The following is a 14,224-nucleotide window of genomic DNA, read 5'->3' as shown; positions in this document are numbered from 1 at the left end:
GAATAATTTTGTGCAGCTTACGGTTTGTTCAAAACTACAATTCATTTCAGTGGATGTTTATTCCTTATTTTTTCTTTGGTCTATGAATCAAAACAAGAAAAAAATCTTATACATGTCTATATATTTATATATCTAACACTACTGTAAAATTACAGCTGAGGCCAAAATTATTCGAACCCCCAGCAGATTTACATTTAAGGTAACCTCTAATATAACTCCACATAATTCACAAATATGTTGACCCCATGCACATGAATGCATGTGTCAAAGACATCATTGGTCCCCACATTCCCAGCTCTTTAATCTAAAGTTGAAGGTCTAACTGTGTAAGATCCTCTGTCAAGACATTTCCTCCTTTATCTGAACACAAACACGTCACTGAGCTACAGCAAAATGACAAACACCCGTGGAAAGACAAAACAGTTTGCATTTCACCATTCTTTTAATAATTCGTCATACTACTAACCGTTAAAATGACTTGATAAAACATGTAAATTCATGCAGACCACAGATTCATGCATGTGCCATTTCTTTTGACGTACACATACCCAAGTGGTGCCTTCATGCTGAAGAACAGAAAAGTCTGCACAGACTTGCAGCACAGGCCTCTGTAAAGTGACATAATGTGTTGTTGAGAAAGAAACTTGTGAGTTTGCTGCTGGTAAGATTTCTGGACAACAGTACTTCTGTCTCCCTTTCATATCAGCTCAAGTCGAACCCGTGCCCCTCTCCACTGTGACTCCTTTTTGGTGTCTCTGTCTGATGAAAGACACAGCGACCTCCCCTTGCTTATCAACAGTCAGAAACAGGCACCTCTGGAAAAATCGGAGTCAAACGTACTGACAAATCTACAGATGAATTGCAGAAGTGTCCACATCTCTTCATTTTACCATACAACCACAAACTTCATTATATTAAACTAAGATTGTATGGAGAAGACAAATGCAAAGTAGCTATAAGTCATATTAGGGGGCAAAGCAAACATTTGGAAGAAGATGAGAGACCATATTTTAACTTTTTGGTCTAGGTGCAAAGTGCTATGTGTGACAGAAAACTAACACTCCACAGGACACTGCACAATTGAAAATGGTGGTGGCAGCATCATGCCGTGGAAATGCTCATCAGCAGAAGCAGATTTTAAAATGTATGGAGCTAAATATGGTCTAACACTGAAAGAACACACTTAAAAATGGTGCAGAGGTGAGCAACTACTAAGAATGCAATTAGAGCAACTATAGAAAGCTTCATATTAAAGCATTTACATGTATTTCAAATGGCCCAGTCAAAGTCCAGACCTACACCCAATTGAGAATCTGTAGCAAAACGTTAACATTATCATTTTCAATCCTCTCAGCTTGAGTGATACTGCACACTTGGAATAAGCTAAATGTTCTGTCTCTAGATGTACAAAACTGGTGGAAGACTTGCAGCTAAAGGGGAGCCGACTGTTAGTCCTCATCAAAATTTGTTTTATTCATGAAACATTTTGAAAAACCGTGTTTCCTTCTGCTCCACAATGTGTGCTACTTTGAGTAATTTTGTCATATAAAAGTCCCAGTAACCATTTGTGGTTGTGAAAATGTGGTTCAAATAAATAACCAAGAAGAAAACTTTATTCTTGATAGATAACAAGCTTAAAGAGTACAATTTTGTCCAGCCCCAATAAATAAACCTAAGTTTTCATTTTTGTCTGCTGAATTTAAAAAGTTTTGATTAACTTTTCTTCTGTTATGGTTGTAATTCTCTTCTGGTACCGCTGTTTAAATAATTACCACTGTCAGCATTTTACCCAATATACAAACATGCTTGAACATTCCTAGAACAGTCCAAATTTTTGGCAAAAGTTCGGTGGTTACATGACACTATGAGTACGATAATTCTAAGTATTTAGATCTTCAGAGAACATTATTGTAAAAATGTCATTACTCATGGAAATTAGATTATGTGACTCAGTTTTCAACTAGGTGCCACAACGTTGAATCTGCCAACAACTCCTTTGGTGTCAAGAATCGCTGACCGACAGGATCTTGGGAGCACCCAGTGATCCAGAAATCCAAACCCACTTGCAGTTAACATCCCACATAAACCAGAAATGTATCTAGAGTGAAAAACTGCCAATGACTGTATATGAACAATATTACACTCAGACCGGTCAGAAATTCGAGGAAAAAAAAAAAACGACAAGCAAATGGCTGAGTTTTCCATGCAGGTTAGTGATGACTCAGTGGTTTCACAAAGTTATGGTGAATAACTTCCACTATTATCCAAACAAGTGAGGCATAACTTCTTTGTTTAGCGGCAGTATTTTCTGAACAAAGGTTGACAGGTTTGCAAGTTTATAAAACAAAGCCCAGTGAGGTTTCTCTGGTGCCCTGGATCTTTAATAGCTGAATACGTATTTTACTTGGTAAGTAATCACATTGTTTTTCACAAATATTGTAATTCTGAAGTAAAACAATGCAAGTATCCAATTAAGAATACCTAATATGTCCCAACTCTAATGGATTGTACAAAATGGTTTGTTTCCCTTTCAGCTCTCCCTGTGACACAATTCCAAACAGCCCTACTCTTATTAATCCCACAAGAATAGGTAAACATGGTATGATATGATAACTAACAGCATCTCATGGCTGCTAAACGGTAGAAATGATTTCATCTTTGATTCCAACTCTCTTACCAATCGTCTCTTCTCTCTCACTCAATTGTTTTCACATGGCCTCACCCCATTACGTAATGAGCAACAAGAATGTGCACAGCACGTCACATTCATGAGAGATGAGAAAAAGCATGCACAATGTTCCTTGGTTTATGAAATATCATATTGTCTAACTTTTACATTTTAAATTATACTGTTAAAATGCCTTCAAATGCCAAAAACCTAATTTTTTTATTGAGAAGTTTTTTTTGTTTTTTTTAGGGGGGGCTATAGTAAAAATTTTACTATAGCAACATTTTTAATGTTGCTATAGTAAAGAAGACTATCATTCTCCATAAATCTATCCATCTATGTCTAATCTTTGTAATATGTTTCACTTGAGTATTACAGTATTACTGAAAATTAAAGTTATTTCACTAATTTATTGAAGTAGTATCTACAGAAAGTAACTGGAAGGGGAAAAACAACCAAAAAATGGGTGATAATTAATGAAATAAAACAAAGTGAATGTAGCATAATACATGACAATATGGTCCCAACCTTTTATTTTACATATCTGACTTTTTTTCCTCATGTTTCGATTTTTATTTGTTTCCTCCTGTCTATACTAGTTTTAAGTTCTTGATTTTTTTTTTTTATTAACCTTATCTGTTCTTTGCAGATTTCAACTGTCTGTGTAAACAGGGGTTTTACCAGGCTAGTTTGATATTTTCTATTACCATAATACTGTTCTTGATTATGTGGGAACTTGCAAAACAGCTAATACAATGCCTCTGAGTCATACTCATCTCAATCTACACATTATTAGAAATTGTTCAAAAGACAACTCCAAAACATAAACAGGTTGGGAAAAAAAACATCCGCTCCACGCAAACAAAAACCTCTGGCCAATCAATACTACACAGTGGGCCAGAGGTCAACATTTCATGAGGGGACTTTCTAGTTACCACATGAGTCATCAAGGCATATTTGCTCAATACAACAGTTTCATTTTGACCGGTGCTGTTGGTCAAAACAAATATTTGCTGTAGTTTTCCAGTCTAAGTTTAATTTGACAAGACTCCAGTTTGGACCATTTACTATTATTTGCCAAAATGCTTGGTCCACTATAAATAACTAGCAAAAGTGTGACAGAGTAAAAATAAAGTTATTTAATAAAGCAGCTAATTAGTTTTGCTTAAACACATCTGTCTTGAGCTTGATGTACCCAATAGACGGTTTAACATTACTGTAAATACAAAAATGAGGACTGTTGATGTGTCTTTACTACACAGAATTTAGGTCAATTGAAAGTTTTAAACTGATCTAGTTTCAGTCAGATCTGTAAATGTGGATTTTGTTTTTTGATAGCTGTGAGACTATCGGTGTAAGCATCCTTTACATGGTCTGCACAGCAACTGTTGTGAGGTCAGTATAATTTAGCAAAGGTCTCAATCCTTGCTCAATCTGTTGGGAAAAAAAGTACTTCATAGGGTTAAAAATAATTTTTTTGAGACATTATCAACAAAAGGAGAAAACGTGGGACTCTAAGGTTATTGTCAACCAAACCTTCCAGGATTGGCTGACAATAATTATTCAAAGAGCAGATTCACCCCTCCTCCAGGTCACATTCAAACCCAGAACAAAAAGGTACAAAACACTGGAGACCTCACTTGTCTCAGTTAATGTCAGAGTTGATGTTTCAACAAGACAAAAGAGACTGGACAGAGATGTGTTATCCATGCAAGAGTTCCAATGTCAAAACCTTAGCTGACACAAAACACCTTGACGTTTCCCAAGATCTTTGGGGAAAACCTAAGTTGACTGGTGAAACAAAAGTTCAACTTCTTGGAAAATGGGCCTTCTTTCACATCTGGCATAAAACTAACAATAGAACGTCACCTGCATGTAAACGTGGTGTGCTTAGAGAGATGGCCTGGGACTGGTTGGTGAATTTAGGACCTCTCTTTTTGAATTCTGTACTAGAGTCTGGCCTTAAGAAGCGTTATAGTCAATGATCTAATGCGGACCAGCAGCTCAAATAACTAGATTCAAACAAAACAAAAAGGCATGGTTTGGGCTGGTCTAGTCAAAGTCCAGACTTTTTGTGGCATGACTTTAAACAAAACCTTTCAATGTGGCTGAAATAAAACAAATCCACAAAGCAGAGTGAGGCAAATTTCCTCAACAGCAAGGTAAAAACTGATGCCCGATTACTGGTCATTAATTATGGTATGTTTACTGCTGAAAATAGTAGCATAGCCAGGTATTAGGTTTAGAAAAATGCTTTTTGTATTTGCCCAGATTATGTTTGAGAATACAATCTGAAGATCTGAACCATGCAATTATGAAAAATAAAAGCTTACAGAAGGAGCAAATACTTTATTACACAGAACTGAACATCCTGCATCACAAAGCTGGATTTCCTGTCTTTTGCCGTTTCAGACAAAACAATTAGCCTCCCTATCCTCCTTAGTAAGTAAGCTCAGCCTTGCATAACTTATGTGTCATGCTCAGCAGACTACAAGGTTTTATCAAATGCGATAAAACCCCACAGCCACCCACCTCTCCGCCCAGACGTTATCCTTTATTGTGACTGAGCCATTTGCACACATATTACAAGAGCAAACAATGACCTCCTAAGCCTATATGCCTCAAATTGTCATTTCAAACAGCTGATGAGTCAGAAAGCCACTGTTTTCAATCAAAAAAGCAGTAAAAATGCCAAGCCTAAAAAAAAAACAAAAAAAACACTCCACACTTTACTTTTCAGATTCATGTGGTTATTTTAACAAATGCCACAATGCTTCCTGTAAACACCCGTTTCACTTTGGCTTCGTACAGTAGTTCTTGTCAACAGTCTACTGAATAATAGTTAAACATCTGAATGAGAAGTGGAAATTTCCACAAGCTGCCACGAGATGTGCTCATCTGAAACTTTATATGCCAAAGGGCAGCAACAAACACCAGGGCCCCACAGGGTGAGGAAGGGGCTCATTAAAATGTGCTGGCATAGGTAATGAAGTGCCTGTGATTAAATGATACTTCAATCACATGCAGTCCACTCACATAATGTCAAACCAAATATACATCACGTTTTAAAAAAAGGCTGGTGTAATGAACAGCTTAAGCAGCTCCATTAATTACAACTTTTTTTGTACTGAACAAGTGATAGCTGACTTGTTCAGAATAGTACACCACTTATTTCCCCTCACTGACTTTTTACTTTGTTTCCCTCGAAAGTGATGTGAGCACAATTTGAGCAGAGACAGGATAAAAGAGTCAAGTTAGCACGGATTCACCAACTTTATCTTTCAAACCACTGAAAGTCAAACTAGACGCATAATGTTCATAATTATGCGTCATAATGGTGGTATGAGAACTTTTTAAGCCTTCAAATAAACTCAAAATAACACAAAAATCTGTGTCTCTCAGGGAATGTGGGCGCAATAGTGAGTGTGGATGGATGAGGCGATCTATGCTGTATGTGGTTGGTTTATAGAAAAGCATTTCAAATAGTTGTTACTAATACAAAAGCAGGTATTTCTAGAAATGAGCCAAGTAACTGAATAATTGGACACTTTTCAGTTTGATCAGTGAACGTAGCATCAGCTAAGCTTTACCAGAACAACACTCTTCGGTAATAAAGCTGTTACTGCAGGAAGAAGTCCAAAAGTTAGCCATTTTCAGCATCACTGTCTTGTTTACTGCCAAAAGAAAGAGCTCGGTTTCAAACTGATTTATTGGACTGGTGGAAAATTTGCAATTTTGGTAAAGTCATACATGAGCATACTTCAACAGGCAACTGGAACATGCTGGAAAAACTTTTTCACTTGATTTTGAGGTCACACAAAAGCTTTTTTCCTTTATAGAAACAAAAAGGTATTGACAAAACACTCATAGTAATGATGAAACAACTGATGCAGACAACAATAATAACATCCCTGAAATTGGTAAAAATATCCAATATCTCAAAATTTGCTAATCAAAAATTTTGAGTAGCAAAATTTAGCTTCTTTATCCATTGAGGTTAAAGAAGCATTTTTCACAACAATAATTAGCTTTATTGAAGCTAAATTCAGCAACTCACCCCAAACAAGCTTAAAAATATTTAAAAAGCATTATTTATTTTTAGTTATTTTTACCTCCGCTACAGTTGGTGGCTTGCTCTCCTTCCCCCTGTGCTCTCCATCATTCCTCAGAGGACTCAGTGTAACTCAAGCTGACACAAACATGGGAGAACTGACACAAACAGCTGTCTCATGGCACTGACATCCCCTACCAGCTCATGACCCTCTCATTTCCCTCCTAACAGTACTTAGTGTCACCTTATTATCAACTGCCATCAAACTTTAAGCTTTTACTTTCTTTTCCGACTCCCAACTGGAATTTCTGGCATGTGTATATAGTTTTTGTTTCAGCAGCCACACCTCATTAAATCAGCATGTGGTGAAAATGTTCAGCTTTAAAGTTGAAAATGGTGCAAAATCAGTAACACTTAAAAAACAAACAAACAAACAAAAAGGTTACATTCAAGTTTTAATAAATGTACCAAAGTAATTATTTACTTTGTTGGTTTCTTCAGCTGCTAAAAGCAGAGTGCAGGTCAACATAGTATGGGTCACTAAAAATAAAACTTGTTATGTCAGGGTGAGAATTACAAGTAGTAAGTTAAAAACGGCCTCACTGGAGTCCAACAATGATCTGCTCTTAACAGTATCTGACCTTAAGTTGGTAAAAAATAAACGTGCAAAGTTCGAACTCAAACACTAATGTTTTTTGGGGGGTTTTGTTCCCATGAACAACTATACGTTTCACTGGAGTAAATCTGAAAAATTTCTGTCGGAGTTGGCCACCTGCCACAAGAAGGAGGTCAATATATAATTGGTGGATCAAAATAAAGATTAACTGAGAACATTTAAAAGTTAACCACTAGCTAGTTCAGAAGGAGTGCTTATTTAAAGAATGTTCAATGAATGTGCAGGCTTTAAAAATACACCTTCTCAACTTTTTTTAAAATAAACCTAAACTAAAACAGTTGGCATAGAGACACGTTTTCATGGCTGACCTGCAGAAGGTTTTCAGAACGGCTCAGTTAAACAATTAAATGAGTTCATCCTTGACTGGTCCTAATCGGTGATCTCTGGGTCATATACTAAAAATCTGACCATTTTACTACCATACCAGTAGTAAACGTATGTCAATAAACTCATCCTCGGAGTAGTGAATGCTAACAAGCTCTTCATGAAGTGTATGACTCCACTTCTACTGATTTAATCTGTCAGGATCAGTTTCAAACAACTACAAGAACCTTAGGCACAAGAACAAAACATCTTTAATGCTATAGTAGAACCAACACAAAATCTAAAGAGTTATTGTGTTGTTAGCACTTCTGCAGTAGATCAAAAGCCAGCAGGCTGTTGTTAAATTGTTTTAAACTGTTACGTTTGACATACTGTTAGCTTCCACCAATCAAAGTGCATTGATTTTCCATGGAGTTCACTGTGCTATGACATCTTTCCACAACAGATAAGGCAACTATACAGATAATAAAAAAAACATCACAAAAACTCTCAACAGGAAAATCCAAACTAACCATTTAAACAAGGGAGGGGGGATTAGCAGACAGCACTGAGGCTGGGCATACTGTAGGAAAATTGCTGTGTTTTTGCCCTTTTGAAAAGCCAGATTCTGTCCATCAGCTTTTTGCAAATATTGACAGTCATTTGGAAATCTCACATGTAAGGTAAGAGTTTACTTTCCCTGCAAGCCATTTTCTACTTTCATAGACTGCTGTCTTTGGTCAGTAATGCTATCTATGCTAATCAAGAATGGCAAAGAAAATCTAAAATGCCACCTCTGAAGTCAGACAGTCCTTATTTAGGAGTGCTAGTGAAATTCAGTTTAGCTGCAAATTAAATAAATGAATAAACAGTCAGAAGAAAATGGATGAGTGTCGGATGGAGCTGGATACAGCTGCTGTTTATTTTGAATGAACGGTGTCAAAAAATAATAATAATGAAGTATTCGATTTTTTAGGTGTATACAGCAAAAGTGAGCTTTGTCTATTAGATGAGTAAATACTTTGAAGTCTGGTTTGGATGTCAAAAAATGTAATAAATAAATACAAATTTGCAAGAGAGTTAAATTTTTGATTTTTTTCAGCTATATTCAATATTCTTTATATGTAAAACTTATTAGGAAATTGGAAAAGGCTAATATCAGTATCAAAAGATGATTGGAAATCATCCTAGAAATTCTTTGAATACCGGTTTCTGAAAACAAAGTAAAAAAAATAAAAAATAACACTAAGTAATGTTTTTTATAAGTACTTGCAAAAACTTACAAATCATTCTGTGGTACATTTAAAAAAAAAAAAAAAAAACATTTGTAAGTTTACTTTGGCAACAAAATTATTTGCTGAGTCATATCTAAGTTTTACTATAGGTTTTACCATATTTTTGTAATAAAGCCATCACAAAAATATCAGGAGGGCCACTTAATTAATTTCTTCTTTTGCCTTTTTTTTCCATAATGAACCACCTTATGAGACTTTTTACACTCACAGAAACAAAATGGATGCTTGCAATAATACTCCTGTTGGAATCCTACTACATAGCTCTCGCACAAAATTGCACAAGAAGTCTGGAGCACATGTTGCAGAGGTTTGTGTTGCCACATGCAGTTGCTTTGGAAAATACCCAGAAAATGTTAAGGCAGCAGTGCATGAAAGTGGCTTCTCGGTAAGCACTGAATGTACGGTAGACTCTTTGCACAGTACTGAAGCAGTCCAGCTTGTAAAAGTCAGACAGGAAAGTTTTTGACAAGAACTACATTTAAAGTAAAGATTAAAACTAGAGATGTGCCGATCAGGTTTTTTTCCTGCCGATACCGATCACCCAGGAGGGCCGATCACCAATACCGATCACCGATACCGACCACATAATTATTATTTTTTTAATCATAAGCACTACGGTTACATTATGTGGAAAAAGGAACCATGAATTCACCTTAATTTAGATAAAAACTTTTAAATATCTGTTTCTGACTGAGCGGAGTAAATATGCAGAACAGGGAGGAGATCGATTATTTTTTCAGAGATTATCTGTCTCATGTTAGGACAGCAAAAGTTTTAATACATATGTAAAATGTATTTTTTGAGTTAGATGCTGCAGCTTTAAGCAGAGGTTTGGTGTGAGAGTCACTACCAGGTGGAGCAGAAGCGGCGCTCCGTCTGTGAAATACTACTACCTGTAGCACGTAGCAGCGGTTCAACAGCGAGAGCAGAACCAGCGTCTTACATCACAGCTCGAAGACTTAAATTATTTTGCGGGTTATTTGTTTAGCTTTCTGACCGTCATGCTAATCCGGGTAAGTGTTTGTAGCTGTGCGCTGCTTTACCTGCTATCTGATCCTCCATATGTCTTTTTGACTGCAGTGAGCCTCGATGTAGCCAAACTCAGTCAAGTATGCCATAGTTCTTATGCCATATTAGATTCATCGTGTTGATGCATTTTGACGTGCTTCACCCCATGTGCTTCAATTTTCCGCCACAACACGCAAACGTCCCCATTCACTCAATGCGTTATAGTTCCACATCGCTTAGCATTTGTTGCTGTGCGCTTGCGCAGTGTGAAGGAAAGAGGAGACCAGCTGCACAGGCAGGCTGCGAAATGAGAATCAGGTGATCGGTTTGTGTGATCGGCAACAAGAGACCGTGATCGACGATCACCGATCTTACACTTTTTCACGGAAATCAGCCGATTATGATCGGTGGCCAATCGATCGGCAGACCTCTAATTAAAACTTTTATGTAATTTGACTAAATAAGCTTTTGCCTGGAGGAACTTGTCTACACTATAAGTAGTAATGCTTAGTTCCTCTTTAGCTTGGTCTTTACATAACTAGTATTAAAACACATGCAGCTAAAAATGACTTATTTTCCTCTTTGAAAAGAATTACATCCCTTATTAAAGGAGTGCTATGAATTTCACATCTACTAAATACTGGGCACCTCGGTTTTTCTATTCTGCTCAAAATGCCATGTTGAAATTTGAGCTTCATGGCTAGGCTGTAGTTTCTGTCTTTCTTAAGACAAATATTGAAAAGAGAAAATGAAGATAGACCAGATTGGCCACTGTTTGCCTTGATTTTAAAGGAAGTTCAATTGGAGTTACCCAAGAACTCCCTCGTGTTAAGTACAAAATAATGTGTGTCGTTTTTTTACAGTCTAGAAATATGCCAATGTGATGAAAACCAATTTTAATAATCTCTTAAAGCAACAGCCAGAAAGCCTGAGGTTTTGGATCAGAGGTCTGATTAATACATTATATGGATAATCTGAATGAGGGTTACTGAGTCCATCTCAACTCCATAATCAGTGTCTGAAGCAGTTGTGTGTGATATGTGAGGGGAAAAAAGTACACCAGAAAAACAACTAGGTAAATAAAACATGCTGGGTAACTCGAGGCAGGGCTTGGTCAAAGCAGAAAACAGACAATTTATCATCCTTAATGCAGAATTGAAGCAACTAATAAGAAATTAACTTGACTGATATCAATCCAACAGAAAACCTGTTAGGAGTGCAAATAACAGGACAAAGATAATGGAAATCAGATTCCTGTGAGAATGACTTTAGATTACCCCAAAAGTCACTCTCACTTTTTTTGGAGGTACTCTATCCACAGTAGTTCGTATTATCTCAACTGTGTGTTATATTATGTGATAATTATTTCCATTTGGGGCAAACATGTGCTCAATCTCAGTGTTTGGACCTGCTGCCCCCTGGATTGACTTTCGACGTATGTGTTCGGTACAACCAGGCAAAGCAGTTCAGGGATTCGTGAAACAAGCAAAGCAGGCACTTGAGATGCAAATCGCACCCAAACTAGAAAAAGCACTGTGTTCAACTCACTTTGCCTCACTATTCTTGTAACGTTGCCTCAACACAATAGAATATGCCTTAATTTTAATACATTTAATGCCTGGCTGGGTTTAACTGCAGCCCTTTAGTCTACAAACAACATTAAGCTGTTTCTGTCTCTATTCTGGATATTTGATAATACAAAAACAGCACCAGATAACATCAGAGGTCAAACATATTTTTTCTACACAACAGCACTGATACATTGACACACATGTTGTTGGTGTATTACAAGAAATGAACCAAAGTGTCAGAGATTGACTGAAATCAGATGATTTTCAGGTTGACTGGCTCAGTGACAACTCAAAAATCCAATCTTTCTCCATCCAGTAAATGCACCACACATCAGTGCTACCCCTTTGGAAAGCAATGCTCTTCCTTGTGAATGCTATGATAAAGTGACTAAACAAAGTACACTCAGCTGAAAGAAGCTATTTAAAAGAAAAATGTTTTCTGTGAATTGTTGTTCATCGTTCACAGAGCTTGTGATGAATCAGCAGGTTAAAGTTTTAATAATTGTTCTGATTGCTTCCTTTCTATGCATTAGCACCTAGTTATGATAACTATGTCAGTTATAACGTTGAGAGAGTTTAGAAGAAAATGACCCTTCTTTTCTGACCTTATTTTCTTGATATGCTAGTAAGGCTCTGTGTTCTGTTTTTTTTTTTTTTGTTTGTTTGTTTTGCTTTTGTGGACAACTAATACCCCTTTCCTCCTATTGATCCCGGAAGATCAAGTCAAACAAAACCTGAACTTCTGGATCCAATCCACGCTGCCACAGAGGAATCTTCAATTTCCTGTTTAAAGATATAGACCGACAAGAAACACTGCAGGCTGTTGTCTGCTGTGTAGGTTTCTATATTTAAGAGTTCAGTCTGGTTAGGAAACCATTACTTCCCAAAACCAGTTGTTGGCACTAAAAATATGAAGCTTCGCGCAGTTTGATTCATAAGGGTCAGCTCCATTTTCAGTACCTAACAGCGATAGGTGCAGTGAAATGGCAGATGAGTCCACACATGCATCGGATTCACAGCAGCAGGTCTGCTTCGCTTACCAGCTAAGAGGGGCGTAGGTGCTCCGTTAACGTTGTTTGCATTACGAAGAATTGGACCTTAACGTGATTGCCGTTATAACTGGCTGGTTGGTTGGTTTTGGGTCCGATTTTAGCTGTAAACCAATGTTGATGCCCCTGAGTAAAACATGACTGGAATCACGACAAGGCACCATTACATCGATGTAATTGTTGATATTTGTTTAAACTGGACACCAGGATGGTTTGAAATCATCTTTCCTCCGTATCTTAGCCATCCTCGGAGACTTTATTGCTTTACAACAAGACTGGACACAGATGGGGCGGCGGCTGGTTAAGCTAGCAGCGCTAACCTTTTAGCTGCTACAAATGACAGAATAAAACTTATAACTCGAGCGTTATGCTGACCGAGTTACCCTATTAAATATCATTTTAGGAAGATTTTAGCCAGAATAAAGCTGTCTTCTTGTCCATGTGTAAGTATATTTGTGACCTTAAATGAAGTCTTTGGTGCTCAAAGTGCAGCTGAGATCAATTTAAGATCATTTAAAGTTGGCAGCATCACCTCCAAGTTGCTCTCGGAGTGTACAGTGAGCTAAAAACATAAACAGAGACTCACCGGTGATTTCCCCGTCAGCTCCTTTAGTAGCTTTATATCTCTGCTGTGTGTTTCTTCACAAAACCAGTCTGTCACTGAAAGCAGACCCAAACTGAAAGCAGTCCCCACGACAAAAAATGTCCCCTTCTTCGTCTTATCTGGATGTTACGCAAAGCCTTGCGGCGAGACGACCTCCTCATCACACACAGCTCCGCTCCGTCCGTCTGTCTGTCTGTCTGTAGGTCTGTGTGACGTTCTCTCTGCTGCTGCTGCTGCTGTTGCTGCTACTGCTACTGGGGGGCTCCGATCGCTTAAAATAAACTGGACCGAACTCGAGAAGGTAGATGGTCCCTAGTGGATGAATTTGACTGAAGCAGGGGTCCGCGGTTATCGAAGAGAAACTCACGTTTCTGGCTACCCACAATCGTCCTTGGCAGTCTGCACGATTTGCACGTACGCGGTTACTCGCCCACTACCACCAGTGGGTAGGTCCCACCTCCTCGCAGTCAGATCGGCACTAAGAGAGCGAGGAGGAGGAGGAGGAGGAGGAGGAGGAGGAGTGGAGCTACATGCAGGATTAAAGCACAGCGAGCCTTGTGGACGAGATGCTTCACTGAGAGAGGAGGATGAAGATGCATGGTGATTAAAAATGAAAACAAAATCGTACATTTAGAGTTAATAGATTTTTACCTCAAGAATGTACTTAATTGTCCGGTAAGTCAATCTGGAAGTATAAGCAAACTGTAAAAATGTCCGGGTTATTATTTTATTCAGAAGTATCCAAATTATTATTCACGCTTATTGAATTTAGTTGACGATTTAATTAAAGTATCCACCCCCCTTGAAGATTCTCACAATTTGTCAGGTTGGAACCTCAAACGTCAACTTGGTCTTTTCGTGTAAGTAAGCACAAAGTATTGCCTAATTGTGAGGTGAAAGGAAAATGACAGAAAATGTCCAAATAAATTTAAAAAGTAGAAATGTGACAATTGTGCTGTGCCATTGTGTTCATATCCCCCAAATCAAATCAGGTTAAAC

At 37.7% G+C, this 14,224-nt stretch overlaps 1 protein-coding gene across 4 annotated transcripts in view; it reads right to left on the bottom strand.

The window, feature by feature from the left end:
* The window catches only part of rnf24 (ring finger protein 24), a 34,234-nt gene extending 20,529 nt beyond the window's left edge, over positions 1-13,705 (bottom strand). The window contains exons 1-2 of one of the 4 annotated variants that reach the window (XM_017305931.2): positions 13,208-13,705; positions 549-608 (exon numbers count right to left, since the gene is read on the bottom strand). In XM_017305931.2, coding sequence (XP_017161420.1) covers positions 549-565 — 17 coding nt within the window. In that variant the 5' untranslated portion in view covers positions 566-608; positions 13,208-13,705. Of the gene's footprint in view, positions 1-548; positions 609-6,780; positions 6,907-13,207 lie in introns of those variants that run through there. The other 3 variants (XM_081608044.1, XM_008411818.3, XM_008411825.3) reach the window with 3 other exon arrangements.
* Positions 13,706-14,224: the final 519 nt, after the last annotated feature.

Source organism: Poecilia reticulata, chromosome 1 (assembly GCF_904066995.2).
Source record: "Poecilia reticulata chromosome 1, P_reticulata-male-v2, whole genome shotgun sequence".
Classification (NCBI taxonomy): Eukaryota; Metazoa; Chordata; class Actinopteri; order Cyprinodontiformes; family Poeciliidae; genus Poecilia; species Poecilia reticulata.
This window is presented reverse-complemented; position numbering and strand designations above follow the sequence as displayed.